Source organism: Triturus cristatus, chromosome 2_2 (genome assembly GCF_964204655.1).
Source record: "Triturus cristatus chromosome 2_2, aTriCri1.1, whole genome shotgun sequence".
Classification (NCBI taxonomy): Eukaryota; Metazoa; Chordata; class Amphibia; order Caudata; family Salamandridae; genus Triturus; species Triturus cristatus.
The window spans coordinates 950,145,545-950,159,844 of NC_140582.1; the positions used below are offsets into that span (position 1 = coordinate 950,145,545).

General features: G+C 44.2%; 1 protein-coding gene across 5 annotated transcripts in view; it reads right to left on the reverse strand.

Moving 5' to 3' along the window:
* SLIT2 (slit guidance ligand 2) overlaps positions 1-14,300 on the reverse strand; it is a 689,918-nt gene that overhangs the window by 226,373 nt on the left and 449,245 nt on the right. For all 5 annotated transcript variants that reach the window (XM_085642360.1, XM_085642359.1, XM_085642358.1 and 2 more), the window contains exon 9: positions 11,042-11,180. In XM_085642360.1, coding sequence (XP_085498486.1) covers positions 11,042-11,180 — 139 coding nt within the window. The remainder of the gene's footprint in view (positions 1-11,041; positions 11,181-14,300) is intronic.

The following is a 14,300-nucleotide window of genomic DNA, read 5'->3' on the forward strand; positions in this document are numbered from 1 at the left end:
TTTGCAACATAGCCTCTTCTTTAAACCTAAATACGAATGCTACTAGTACAATCTAGGACAAGGCTGGTACTGAATGTATTTGGAGGATATGGACTCAAGAGCAAAAGTATTCCTCTCTCTGTCCTTCTTTTTGCACAAGCTCAAAATCAAAGCTTTATGAACTTATCCAAGCAAGTAATGAATGTTGCTCTTTATTAAAAATACATACATATTTAATTCCTATTTCATGGTGCTGGAAGATACTATAAACTATGTTTCATAAATATCTGCATTAATTTGCATTTATTTAATATGTGCAACATCTGGCTGAAAACAAGGAGCAGGCCATTGGGGGAGAAGGGGAGAGGCAGTATTGGGGTGTAGGACATCAGCAAGTGAGAAACTATTTATAGGAGGAAGATTTAAAAAAAGGTTAAGGGGCATATGAGCCATTCAGAGAGAGTCTCTGTTTATGGTTCAGTGTAGATCTGAAGCTCTTTAGAGTCAGAGTGTTTCTGCATGAGGGGGAGAGGTCATCCCATAATTCTGTATCTGCTGGGTTGGGGCGTTTCACACCAAGACTTTCCTTTAACATTTTAACATGTTTTTATTGGAGCGAAACTATATTTCAGTCAATACAAATAGGTTAATTGTTTAGGGCTTTCTTGTATGCTGACTTCCTGGTGGCCCAGAGGTTGCTTAATATAATATTCACCACAGTTAATATGAGTCAGGCTCACATGTATAGGTTTAGACTAGCATGAAAAGGCCAGTATAAGTGCAAAAGAACAGAAACTGAGACTACGGTGGCTGATCAGGACTCGCAGGTTTTATTGGTTGCATCTACACTATGGTTTCTATTTACATCATGAGCTCTGTCTACCAAAATATGCAAAAAATAAACATAGGGGGCTGTAGTAAATTGACCAATTAGACCAATAATAAATCCAAGGTACTTTCTATGATGAGGTAGAAAGGCTTTATTTGTACAACCACCGACAGAACTCTTCAGCAGGTCATATCTTCAACGCCTCCTTTGCCAGAATGCCGATCTCTTACAGAACCATGAGATCTGCATTCTGTCACCAGGACAACCCCAAGCTTCCAACATAAAGCACATATACAAGCAAATTACAACACATCCCCTTTACATCAAAATAAAGAAATTCAAACAAGAAATTAACATAACAGCATCCTTGGAGCATATGATACAACTACATAAAGATGAAAGCAACCTATCTATACTCTTCACACATAACTAACTCTAAGAACTAATAGATATTAATACTAATACAAAATATTAATCCCCAAACTTAGAGGGAATTAACCTCTGTCTATTGGACTTTGCAACACCCCCATCCCTTCCATTCGGAACACCATCAGGAACATCATCAGGAACGTTGGCTTCACCATGCTCCACCCCAACAAACTTAACCAACCTAGACATACTCCATGTACATCCATTGTCCAAGGTTACAACATTTTTTCTAGTATTTATGATGACAAAAGGACCTGAAAGATTAGATAATCCTTTATGACAATGTCTCACTTTTTTCACCCAAACCGTATCACCGACATTCCACACCCTCTTCTTCACAGCTCTTTTCTCATCATAACGCACTTTGTATCTTCTCTGATACTCCACAAGTCTAGACTTCTTCACATCTTCACTAACACCCTTGCTCTCCCACTTTGGAAGCCAAACAGGGTTTAATTTAGAAATTGCCAATCTTCCTCTTAGCGCCTCAAAAGGAGATTTCTGAGAAATCACATTGGGAGCTGTACGATGCGCCCACCAAGTCTCCCTCAACACCTCCCTCAAAGGCACTCTAGTATCCAATGCTCTCTGGACACAACTCTTGACCACCCTATTCATCCTTTCCGTGAGACCATTGGCTTGCGGAGAATATAACGCAGTCTTCTGATGCACTATGCCCAGACCTTCAAGAAAATCATGCATCTCTTGTGACACAAATTGCACCCCATTATCCGTTACCAGAAACTTGGGTACGCCTTCTGAAACAAAAACATCCTTCAAGAACTCAATCACCGCCTTAGAGTTAACCGTACCCATGCACTTAGTAATCACCCACTTAGAAGTATAATCCACCAACAGTACCACAAACCTCTCTTGGAAAGGCATCAATTCCAAAGGACCCACAATATCTAATCCCAACTTAGTCCAAACAACATCCGGCACCTCCACCGGCGATAGAGGGACCTGATTAGTCACATGAGACTTGTCGTTGATAGCACACAAATGGCAATCCTTCACTACAGACTCCACCGTCTTATCCATCCCTGGCCACCAGTACCTTTCTCTGGCCCTTGCTTTCGTGAGGCTCCTACCAAGATGCCCTTCATGAGCCAAATTGACAACTTTATCCCTAAGGATAACAGGCGGAACCAACCTATCACCCCTCAATAACTTACTTCCACAAAAAGACAAATCATCTCTTACACACCAAAATGGTTTCAACACAGGATCAAGACTTTGAAAGTTAGGCCAACCCTTAGCTATAATCCCTTTCAAAAGCACAAATACTTCATCTTGAGCAGCACTTGACAACCACTCTTCTTCAGAGAGCGTCCCTTCCATCACCCAATTCACAAACACCGGTTCCTCACAAACCTCATCCTCACCTACCGGTACCCGAGACAAACAATCAGCTGACTTGTTGTTTAGTCCCGAAATATAATGAACTCGGAAATTGAATTCCTGTAACCCTTCACTCCACCTCTTGAGTCTAGGAGTTAAGTGATCACCATGATGGCTTGAGTATATCTGAACAAGAGGACGATGATCACATTTTACCTCAAACGGAATCCCCCACAGATAGAACTTAAAATGGTGTATCACCCAATATACACTCAACGCCTCTCGCTCAATACAGGAATAGTTTGCTTCCGCATCCCTAAGAGCCCTGGAAGCAAAAGCCACCACTTTCTCCTCCCCATCTTCCACCTGCGAAAGCACTGCTCCCAAACCTTTAAGACTGGCATCAGTTGTCAAAATGGTTTTCAGTCTTACATCAAAATGACCCAAAGTCGGCATTGCTCCAATCTCTGATTTAATCAATTCAAAAGCTTTGTCACTTTCCGGCGTCCAATCAAAATGTGCACCCTTCCTTAACAGCGTCCTGATCGGTTCAACTACACTGGCAAACCCCTTCACAAACTTGGAGTAAAACTCCGCCATCCCAAGGAAAGATCTGACCTGCTCTTTATTTCCTGGAGCAGGAGCTTCCATAATACTTTCAGCTAACTTAAGCTTTGGCTGTATCCCATCACCAGAAATGACATGGCCTAAATACGTTACAGATTTTAATCCTACTTTGCATTTATCCTTTTTAAGGGTGAGTCCTCTCTCTCTCAATTTACACAACACCAACCTCAACACCTTTTCATGCTCACTCTCACATTTCCCATAGACCAGAATGTCGTCTTGGAAAAATAAGACATTTGGAAGATTTCCTAACACCATCTTCATAATTCTCTGGAAACAGGCCGCTGCCGAAGCCAACCCAAAAGGTATCCTTAGGAACCGGTAAGCCCCCAAGGGTGTAACAAAAGACGTTAGGTGTCTTGAGCCCTCGTGAAGTTTGATCTGTTGGTATGCGGACGACAAATCCAACACACTGAAAATCTTAGCCCCCTTCAACAAACTGATACACTCCGAAATGTTCGGCAAAGGTTGTCGATCCACCCAGATTCTCGTCATCACACTCCATGTCTGAGTGTGATGACGAGAATGATTTTTCAGAAGAGATCGCTAAAGTTGTCAATTTGGCTCATGAAGGGCATCTTGGTAGGAGCCTCACGAAAGCAAGGGCCAGAGAAAGGTACTGGTGGCCAGGGATGGATAAGATGGTGGAGTCTGTAGTGAAGGATTGCCATTTGTGTGCTATCAACGACGGAGAAAGTGGTGGCTTTTGCTTCCAGGGAAGGAGAGGTTCACCCTTCTCTGACAAAAATGCTGGGGGTTGTGACATGCTAGTGGAGGTAGCCATAGTCCAATCGTTTTTTTCAACAAAAAAAAAAAAGAATAAAGGCGATTAATAAGTCTGGGTTCAATGTCTCACCTTTATTGCTTAATTCGCAACCAATTTGGGTTGTTCGTGAGGTTGTGATGAATGTATCCTAAAAGGAATATAAAACGCGAACTCAGCGTTTTATCCCAATCCAAGATGGCCGCTCAAATAACGTGACGCCATGTCAGCGTCAGCGTTTAATTGCGAGCGCGAAGGAACGATCCATTCGAAGGAAACAACACGCGCGTTGGTGCTCGCGAGCAGTTTAAATCAAAGTAAGTAGGCAACGGTTACCCAAGTCTTTGAACTACTTACTTACTTCGAAAAATAAAATGTTTCACAATCTTGAGTAAATGCTGAATAGCACACCGTTGAGATTGTGCCCGTTCCTCAAGTCGTCTTTTAAATCCGCAAATGTAAAATCCAATTCAAATCCAAATGGGTTCGTAGGGGAATCGGTGGTTGTGGCTTGTCCCCAATCAAGGTAGTCACTAGTCGCTCGTCGCTTGTCGCTCGTCGCCAGTAATAAATCCAAGGTACTTTCTATGATGAGGTAGAAAGGCTTTATTTGTACAACCACTGACAGAACTCTTCAGCAGGTCATATCTTCAACGCCTCCTTTGCCAGAATGCCGATCTCTTACAGAACCATGAGATCTGCATTCTGTCACCAGGACAACCCCAAGCTTCCAACATAAAGCACATATACAAGCAAATTACAACAACCAACATTCACCATTTCGTTGGAAGAATGATTATAAACATTTGTAATTTGAATCAGAAAATGGCAAGGACTGGGTAAGTTTCTGAGCCTCAAATGGAGCCCCCGTAATCCTGATTAGGGTGCAAATGGGAGTTTGTACCTGAATCAGCAATACACCTCACAAGAAAATGTTATTGTTTCCAGGTAAAACTGCTAAATATGTGAAGTTAAGCACCCCCTTTATGTAAGTATAAAAAAGCAGCATTACTTCTTATTCCGCATTGCAACAGGCAGAGCTTGGATTGGGGGTGACACAGTATTGGCTGTTTTACTGCCCTTGAATGCCGATGCACTCAGAATGAGGCATGAAGTGAGAGGATCTACATAAATTGTGTCTTTTACATAACTGTCCGACTTACAGGTGACAGGACAACATACGCAAGAGATAGGTTCATTTAAAGTCACAATAATTAAATAGAAGACGCTAATGCAGTCTCCCAATGTTTTGCGCAACGCATGGCTGGCCTCATCTTTTGGGTGTCTCTGAAGCCCTAGAAAGTTCAAAATGCTTGGAAAACGTATACATTTTGATAAGCTTGGGTTATCATCATGGTAAATTCTGCCCACCATCACTGCCTAAAACTTAAGACAAAGACACTCGAGAAAAAGTCATGTGTGTATATGTTGTATTCGGTATCTTTTGTTTGTCTCTTGTGGGGCTGAAGCAGTACAGCTTTCAGAGGCAGCCATTTTGTGACCCTGAACTGGAAACAAAACACATAAAACTGTGATAAGGTGCAGAAGTGATTGGCTTAAGTGTTGTAACTTCCTGCAGACAAAAGCTCCTGGCGGGAAATGTCTCGGGGACTGCAGAAGCGCGGAGGCGAGCGCGGGTCTTGTGATGTGCCTGGAACACATGGCCAGATGCGAATACTCTCACGTGCTAATAAAGCTGAACGCTCCTCGCGGCACTGGCCCCATCTGCTATTAAAGTTAACGTGGGAAAGGCAGCTGTTAAAAGGACTGACCATATATTTTAGTTCAGCACGTCATCACAGCTCCCGAATCAGCATCGCCATCACTGATGGCGTCGAGGAACCTTCTGATCGAGGGGAAGCACAGGCGCTGGTAGTAGGAGTGCTGTGGCACCCCCGGAAATAACCACGCAGGAGTGCAGAAGGAGAAGGGGCAAAAGAGATGCCTTTCAATGTTGTCTTTATCTTGCCACCTTTCTGCGCTTTCACAGACAGTGGTCAAATGTCGATCGGCCATGTATTTGTTTGACAAGGGGACTGGAGTTTAATTTTCATTTTCGGTCTATAATTCTGAAAAGTGAACTGAGCGAACGTCTTGCTGTGATGCAGGGAGTGTGAAAGGAAAGGCTGTAGGTTATGTGCAAATTATAATTATGCACTGAAACCTGATTTCCACACACTGTCGCTTTATAGGTAAAACTGCAGTTCTGTGAATATGTATGGCCCATTTCAATTGTGCTGTTTGTAAATGACAGTGCCCTACCACACCATGCTTTATTACTATATTTGTGACAGTTTGCTCCATGTGCCCCACCAGTTACAAAACACATCCATACCACTAGGGCCGGCTGTACTGTTGGTGGCGCCTATTGCAAGTCTTTTTTGGCACACCTCAATGACCTCCTTCTCCACCAGTACCCTCACTACCACCCTCCAACACTGCCCCTCATCTCTCCAAGGTCCCTCACTGGCATGTGTTTCATTTTTTATAGCGCTACTCATAGTTCACTCACACTTAGCTCAGTGATCTGCATGGTACACATTCTTTGCAGCAGGCACGTTAACCCTATACGCAACTTTATGATGAGTTTAAACAAAACTCCAATCTCTCTCCAGCAGGAACATTATTCACCAATTTATCTTGACATTTTTATTGTTGCCTGAAAACTGCTGGACACATTCAAGAAACTCTGCAGCTTGTGCTATTAGCCCATAAGTTATTTTTAAACACAGCCCGTCTCCTCCCTAAAGCAGGTCCTGCATACCACTCCCCTGCGGAATCGGCGTGGTTCATTTGCTACACTTGTGCTCTGTATGATGCTTAGATTTTTCATAATCACTATGACTTGGGTGCTGTAACACTGATGGCAGCATCCTCACTCTGAAAATAGTCCCATCTCCACTGGAGGAAACAGCAAGGATCTATGCAACAGGCAGTCCTTGGGCTAGCTGAGTGACCACTTGTTCCATCTAAAACTGGTGATGGGTGTTTTTGCCTTTTAGCACAGTGAGCCTAGATTACTCAGCAAAGGAATAGTTTTGGACTCGACAAGGAAAAGAGTGATAAGACCCATTCATGGCACTACATCTGGTCTATCAATAAGGTGCCAAATTGCCATTGACTCAGGGCTATGGGGAATCTGTAATATTTGAGGAATTTGCAATACAAAGAAATGTAATCTTTTTTACATTAACTTATCCTCTTAAAAATACTGCCTGTGATTGAATCTGTATTTAGTGGGTGCACGTGCTTATGCCTTTAGTTAATTTTTGACACTTATAATAACGATAGGTAGGGAGTTGAAATGGTGCTTGCTTGACTGTGCTATTGGAATCACTTTGGCTGACCGATTTGTTCTTCTTTACTCACATTGACCCCCCTCCCCGCCCCCCCCACCCCACAGGGCTAACCAGAAACTTGCCCTTCACAAACCTCCCAAGTGGGCACTCACGGATACAGCCTGCCAGGCAGGTTCCAAAGTATCTATTGCCAATGTTCAACTAAACACACAGAGAGCTGTTCTGGCCATCAGTGAGAGGCCACAACCAAAGAATGCTCCAAGCTGAAACTGAAACAAAATGAAGCCCAGTATAATGTTAATAAAAACATCAGCACCCTCATGAAACACAGACACGCCACCTGCTTTAATAAAAGAACGTCCCGGAGTCTGTCTTGAGCTGAGCAAAGGAGTCTGAATGTTGCTCGGTGTTGCATCAAATATTGCCTGCCGCACTTGGGGAGCTTCACAACTCAATCAGACAATAGGTGAGAATCAAAGACCTCACAATCCAGTCTGGCTTCATGATAGGTCTTACGCGTGAAATGGCAGATGCTGAGATACTGGGAAGCAGACAGTAGAAAGTCTGATTCTTGGTTTAGAACAATGCACATGTGGAGCTGAATCACATCCCCTCACATTATATACACACGTGCTGAGAGTGCACGCTGAGGCCCTCATCTGCTTCATGCTGTCCTTTGTGCTGCAGGAGCCTGTGAATGTGTGAAGAACTCTGAGCGATGGTGAAGGAGGGAGGACACCACTCCTCATGGAAACCCCATTTTATTGGGCCCTATGTGCCAAAAGCCTCCATCGATCCACTCTTAGGCGCATGTCCACCTCCCAGGAGCTGCAGCAGTGTGTTGCGCCCCTGCCAGCCAGCATGTGGAGCCTGAAGACAGCAAGAACCCTTTCCCAATGAGAAACACATTGTGGGCTAAGCGGTCAGCCCTGCCAGAGTTTTAACGAGAGTGCAGGGAGATTGTGTAACTGCTCAGAACGACAGGAAGCTCCACTAACTTCCAGATGGGGGAAGTTTCCCCAGGCTGTAAACAGTGCCACCTGCAGATGGAAAGTCACTTGGCTTGCAGATACGACTGGCATCTCAATGAGTTTATCACTCAACGATTCATAATCAGTCACTCTGCATTTTGGGCTATGGCCGACACACTGTGCATCCCATGCGAGCATTCTATAACCTTATTACCCAAAGAAACAGACTATCACGGCTGAGTTTAAAATCTTCAAAGCAAGTGCATATCCAATCCAACAAATATTGTTCTTTCAACCCCGAGCCCAACATGGGCATCGTGTGAATGACAATCTGTAACTACACAACACTGCCTAATGGTAGGAGCCTGGCAGCATCTGACAGCACCCTGTCAATTCTACTCTTCAACAAGGACTTGCGCAGTTAATTTCCTTAATGTTTTTCAAGGTTTATGGCTGCTATGGCTGTAGATCTCTTGCTACTCGTTCCCCACCCCACACTTCGGATTGCTAACTAAAGGAGCTAATTCTGACTGACTGACACTGGGTTTCAAGATTCATAATCCCACATCCGTCCCGAAAAGCCATAATTCCAAGTCATGTCATGCTTAAATGTGGCACGGTTGTTTGTGCAGCACAGTGTGTGACAAATCTGACTGTAAAGACACTTCTCTCCTCTCCTTGTTAGGATGGCTACAGTGCCAGCTTCTCTGTGGTTCTAACCGAACGTCTGGACTCTGGAGGTTAGCCACTATGGGTCTCTTCCCTTTCACGGTATGTGTGGAGCCCCAACTTTACTGCACTCTACATAGCACTTTTATGTGCACTTTAGGCTACCAGCTATAATGCTATGGATATACCATTCAGCTGCATGAAAAGCAAAGGTGCTGCTCCAGACATCATGGAATGGAGGGAGTGCATGGAAAGCTAGTTAGTGTTCACGGTAATCGCCAGGGGAATTCTTGCATTTCATTGGAATTGTCCTTGATCTAAATGAAGCAGTCCCCAATTGTGTTTAAGCATATTTATAGTACGGAAGTGAACACAAACCGGAAGCATGCACACACCCATGCAGTCTTTGGAAGATATCCTGACCAAACCGGAAGCATGCACATACCCATGCAGTCTTTGGAAGGTATCATGACCAAACCGGAAGCATGCACACACTCATGCAGCCTCCAGAAGATATCCTGACCAAACCAGAAGCATGCACACACTCAAGCAGTCTTTGGAAGATATCCTGACCAAACCGGAAGCATGCACACACTCATGCAGTCTCTGGAAGATGTCCTGATGAAGCACTACCAACAATATGTGGGGCAGTTGGTATGTCTCGGGGGAGGAGAAGGGCAGCAGACGGGAGGTCAAGGGTTGTAAGGAAGCACTATGAGCTCCAAGGACTCTCTGCCCCATCAGTGGTGCATTTATCGACTGTGGTGGCCATAGTCCTCTTCTAAAGAGTGGGCGAGGGGAATCACTGTGCGCAATCTGTCGCTATGGCAGTGGCCACACTAACAGGATCTGAATACGAGCACTTCAGGACACCAACAGGATTTCCATAGGCGCACACCAGCATCTGTGGGGGTCTGAGGGCCATAGCAAGGCTAAAGTCTGCAACTGCACCCACTGCGCCATGGTCAGACAATACAGCAGAACACCTGGACACAGTACACCCGCTGCTCTGGCATGGTATGATGCATGTTTGCTTGTACACACTGTGAATGTGTAGATACACAGGAACAGGACACCTTTAATGCCACACAACGCGACCACGTGACCGTGGGCACACAGGCCCCATCTGTGTGTGTGCGAACACTTACAATCTGTAATGTTGCCTTGATCTATTTGACCTACCAGCACTGCTACCTTCCGTTATTGTGTGACATGCAGACAACCATGATAAAGTAAAAAGGCTGCACCTCTCTGGAAGCTCTGACGCCCTACCATTTTGCAGTTCGGTTCCACTTTCTATAGTCGTGTTGCACCCAGCACTCCAAGATTGACATTCACACATCGAAATAGCACGCGGTCGTTATTACTCTAAAATGAGGCAAATTGAACTTCCATAAAATGAAAAATGGGCTTCCCTCTACAAATATTTATTAAATATCTTGCTGACACAGATTTTAGGCAAAGAAATAATTTACATTACATGTTTTCATTATTTGCTGTAAATCAGAAAGTGTTTAGTGGACTTTTTTTGCTTATATTCTTTCATCCCTTTGCAAAGTAAACGTTCCAATTATTATTATTTTTTTTTAAATAAAACTCTAAATGTGGTGCAGCCCTTTTTTAAAGGGTTGCAGTGACACCAGGAGACGAAGGAAGGAAAGTGGATAAACCCCAACTCTTTATGGGCTTAGAGGTATTAGCTGACTTTGTTAGATGTGGATAGAATTAGCAGAGCCCGGGGGATGAGTAATGCGAGATACCTTTTAGTGATTTAAAAAGTTAAGCCTTCCAGTACTAGGCATGCTTTCCAGTGCAATACACTTGCACATGCGACCGCAGCTCCAGAGGGCTATCACAATCCATATGCAAGGCACGATAATCTTGTATTTGCGAACTCATATTATCTTACCATCAGACAATGAAGATGTCTTTGCGTTCCTTCCATAAACCGGGACACCAGACAGTCGATCAACATTTAAGTAAATTTACAAGCATGCACAGACAGGCCTGGGCCTTGAACTTGTCGTTGTATAATGGTTATTCGGCATGTAGGACTTATTTTTTGTTTGAAAAATCAGAAAAAATATGGACCACCACCATTAGCTTTAGCAGACAGTCGAATCATCGTACGTACATTTCAGTAATTGTCTCCGGTAGGTTGGTTGGTATGTCTGTTAAACCTTTCCCACGGCAATCCACGATGTTGTTACTGCAGGTACAAGCCACGGGGCAGTGTAAGACACTGCAGGAAGGAGCCATGAAAGACTGGTGACCTGCAAAGCAAAACATGGAATAGAAATTCAGCCTTCTGGCCTTGTGCTAGAAAGCACCATTAGCGTTGGAATATGGAAATAAATACACGAATTTTGTCTCTGGCATTTACATACAGAAACAACCAATGCTCAACAAATTGAATTACCTTTTCTAAGGTAAGCCCTATGGGGGTGTGGGATCGATCAAAGTAATTTTAAATATCAAATGAAACAGGTGAAAAGTCAAATATTGGACCTTTTAAATAAATAGAGGTGAAACGTGAACAGTAGTCAGTAGAGAGAGAAGGGGTGTGTGCGAGCCACCCCAGACAATCTTTAGTAAAATAAAGTCATGTGATCTTTGTGGCAGGGGCAGCGTGGAGCACCTGGCAGGTCTGACCGGAGCACTTTGGTGTAAATTTAAGTGAAATGGTGCCATTCGAAGCCTAAAAGGTCAGTGAAGTTGGCCAAAAATGAGTAGCAAGAACACTTTATAAGTTCAAGGCTTGTGGAGGCAAATTGTGCATTTGCAAGCACGTCAACCTAGTAGACTCCAATGTCTAAACAAAAAAAGGTGGCACATTGGGGTGGCCAGAAAAACATGCATTTGCAATGCAATAGGTCTCGCATTTATGCGAGTTTAAGCTATAGGCATTGTAAATGACAATGCCTTCTATTTATGTTTTTAAAAAGCAAAACAAAACAAAAAAGGCATTGTTGTTTAGAATGCCAATAGCTCAAACGCGCGTAATTGCGAGACCTATTGCATTGCAAATGCTTATTAAACAATTCAGTAGGTACCTAAGAATGCTGGCTCAAAGGTTAACATTTCACAAGCTTTATTCAATAAGGAATACAGAACTTGCTAATCGCACCCAAATAAGTGTGTGTATTTGTTTCTTTTGTCCTGTGTCTCAAGCCTAACATTTCAGAAGTGCAGAGGACTACATGTCTTGGTGTACCTTCTGTGTTGTTAATAGTCCCTTGCTGGAAGAAATGCGGTATTCACCTAAATCTCATTTCATCACAATATGCAAACATTTGTCACCAATCATTGAAACAGGTTATCACAAACTGTGATTGGCAAAGGTGACTTCCCCATGTTATCGTGTGAGTTTATATGACTGTTGTACAGGAACCTCCTGCCTTGTCTTCACCAGAAACAGGAGGCTAAGGATTTTAGGGGCTTCACCTTCTGAATGTATGCCTGCCGGCTAGCACCACGTACGTCTCCTGGCTACAATCCATTGCAGTAATGTGCGATAATGTGCTGCATGGTTAAACACTTATAAGGTCTTAAAGGCGAGGCCAGGTGGGTTCCAAGCTACTGCTGGGATTTTCCTGCAGTGGGATTTGCCAACCTGCCACGGAGCGCAGTGCCCATTCCACCCCTGCAGCACAGTCTTTAACTCCCTAGCCCTGGCCCACAGCCTCCAACCCCCAGCAGGGGGCTTGTTACACTACTGCTTTATGGGAATGGCTAGCTAAGGGAGTGGTGGCGCTGGGAGTCAGCCATGGAGGTGCCAGGGAGGCGTGCTTGCCAGGTATACAGGCAGGGAGTACTGTTTACTGTGGCTTCCCAAGGGAGAGGGTCCGGAGCGGGCAGAGTGTTCTGGGGCAGCCACAGACAGGGGCGAGGCTGAGCTAGAAAAGACCCAACAAGCCCGTCCGACATTGCCAGCAGCAGCAGCTCACATAGGCAGGCGATCATCATCACAGCACGGTCCTGCAAAGGTGGCAACTGATCCCTTGCGCATGCTTGGATAAAAAAGTTGTGCGCATGGCGGCCGCAAGGGATTTAAATAGAAACAAACAAAGGAAGCCCTATTACCCCCACGCCACATGTGACACATTTAGTCAGGCCGTATCTTAAGCCCACAAAATGTCTTTGATGCAACAACGACCGGCGCTTACATTTGTCAGCAGAGTCTGACACGTCCGTCAGGGAAGGGTAAAAAACAGATGGCACACTGCACGCAATTAAGTGGGAGTGAACCGGACGAAAACTGTAGTTAGGCGCGGCTGCTTCGGGACTACACGGAAGTTACCATAGGATCAACAGCCTACAGAAATCAAGAAAACAACAGCAATGCCAGACTTAAACCAATCGCAAGGGGCAGGAGAAATTGCACAGAGTTGAAGCCAATATACAGATTACTTTAAGTCTCGCTGAGACACCGCATGCGCTGCCAAGGCAAGACCTAAAAATGGTTGAAAACAGTGCAGTATGTCCTAAATCCTTGTCTGAATGAAGGGGCCGGACAAGTTAGTAGCTAAGAGGACGACCACAGTAAAATTCATATGGCAGCCCCTATCTATAGAAATTATCATACATAGCAAGTCGACATAATGAACCACATACATGAGTAACAGTGGAAGCTATTAACTGCACTATGTAGAACAAGACTGTGGCAGTATGCTTTGTAAGTATGCTACTATTAATCTGGAGTATGGATACTTTAGAAGTAAGTGATGTACGAAGAGTCAGAAATCTAGAGATTTCCTAAAGGGTGTACGGCTCTTTAAGAATAGAAGAGCCTGGTAAAAGTTGGCCCCAGTCCAATGCCTGGAACAGGAACAACTCAGTCACAGCTTTACCCGTGTTTCTCACACACAAGCCTAGCGGGAGGTAGAAACAACGGCATGGCCTTGGCAGTGCTTAATTTGTGCCGGTGGTTTCCGGTGCTGAGCATTGGCACTTAAATGGAAGTACTGGCTCTAGTGGCAGTCCACCACATGGTGGCACTGTCTTTTTAATTTCGAGATGAGCACAACAATCATGTTTATTAAATTAACATGTATTGAAAATTATTACTACCAGACTCATGACATTATTATAGCTTTGTGTGGCATGAAATAGTCTGAATTGTCACATTTGCAGAGTGCAACGGTAAGGTTTCATGTTGGTACTGTCATTGGCAGCGCTGGCAGGGTAGGGGTGATGCAGGCTGCAGTAGCCTTCTGAGAAGGGCCCTGGCCCCTAAATTTTTACAAATTAAGCACTGGCCCACAAGCAGAATTAGAGGCACCAGTCCCAGTCCCCTACGAAATGTCCACAAATTCAAAGCAGCTTCTGCATAGTTGACCAATAGTGGGTAACATACACCTCTGATGGGAAAACATTTACTCCCATGCCATAAA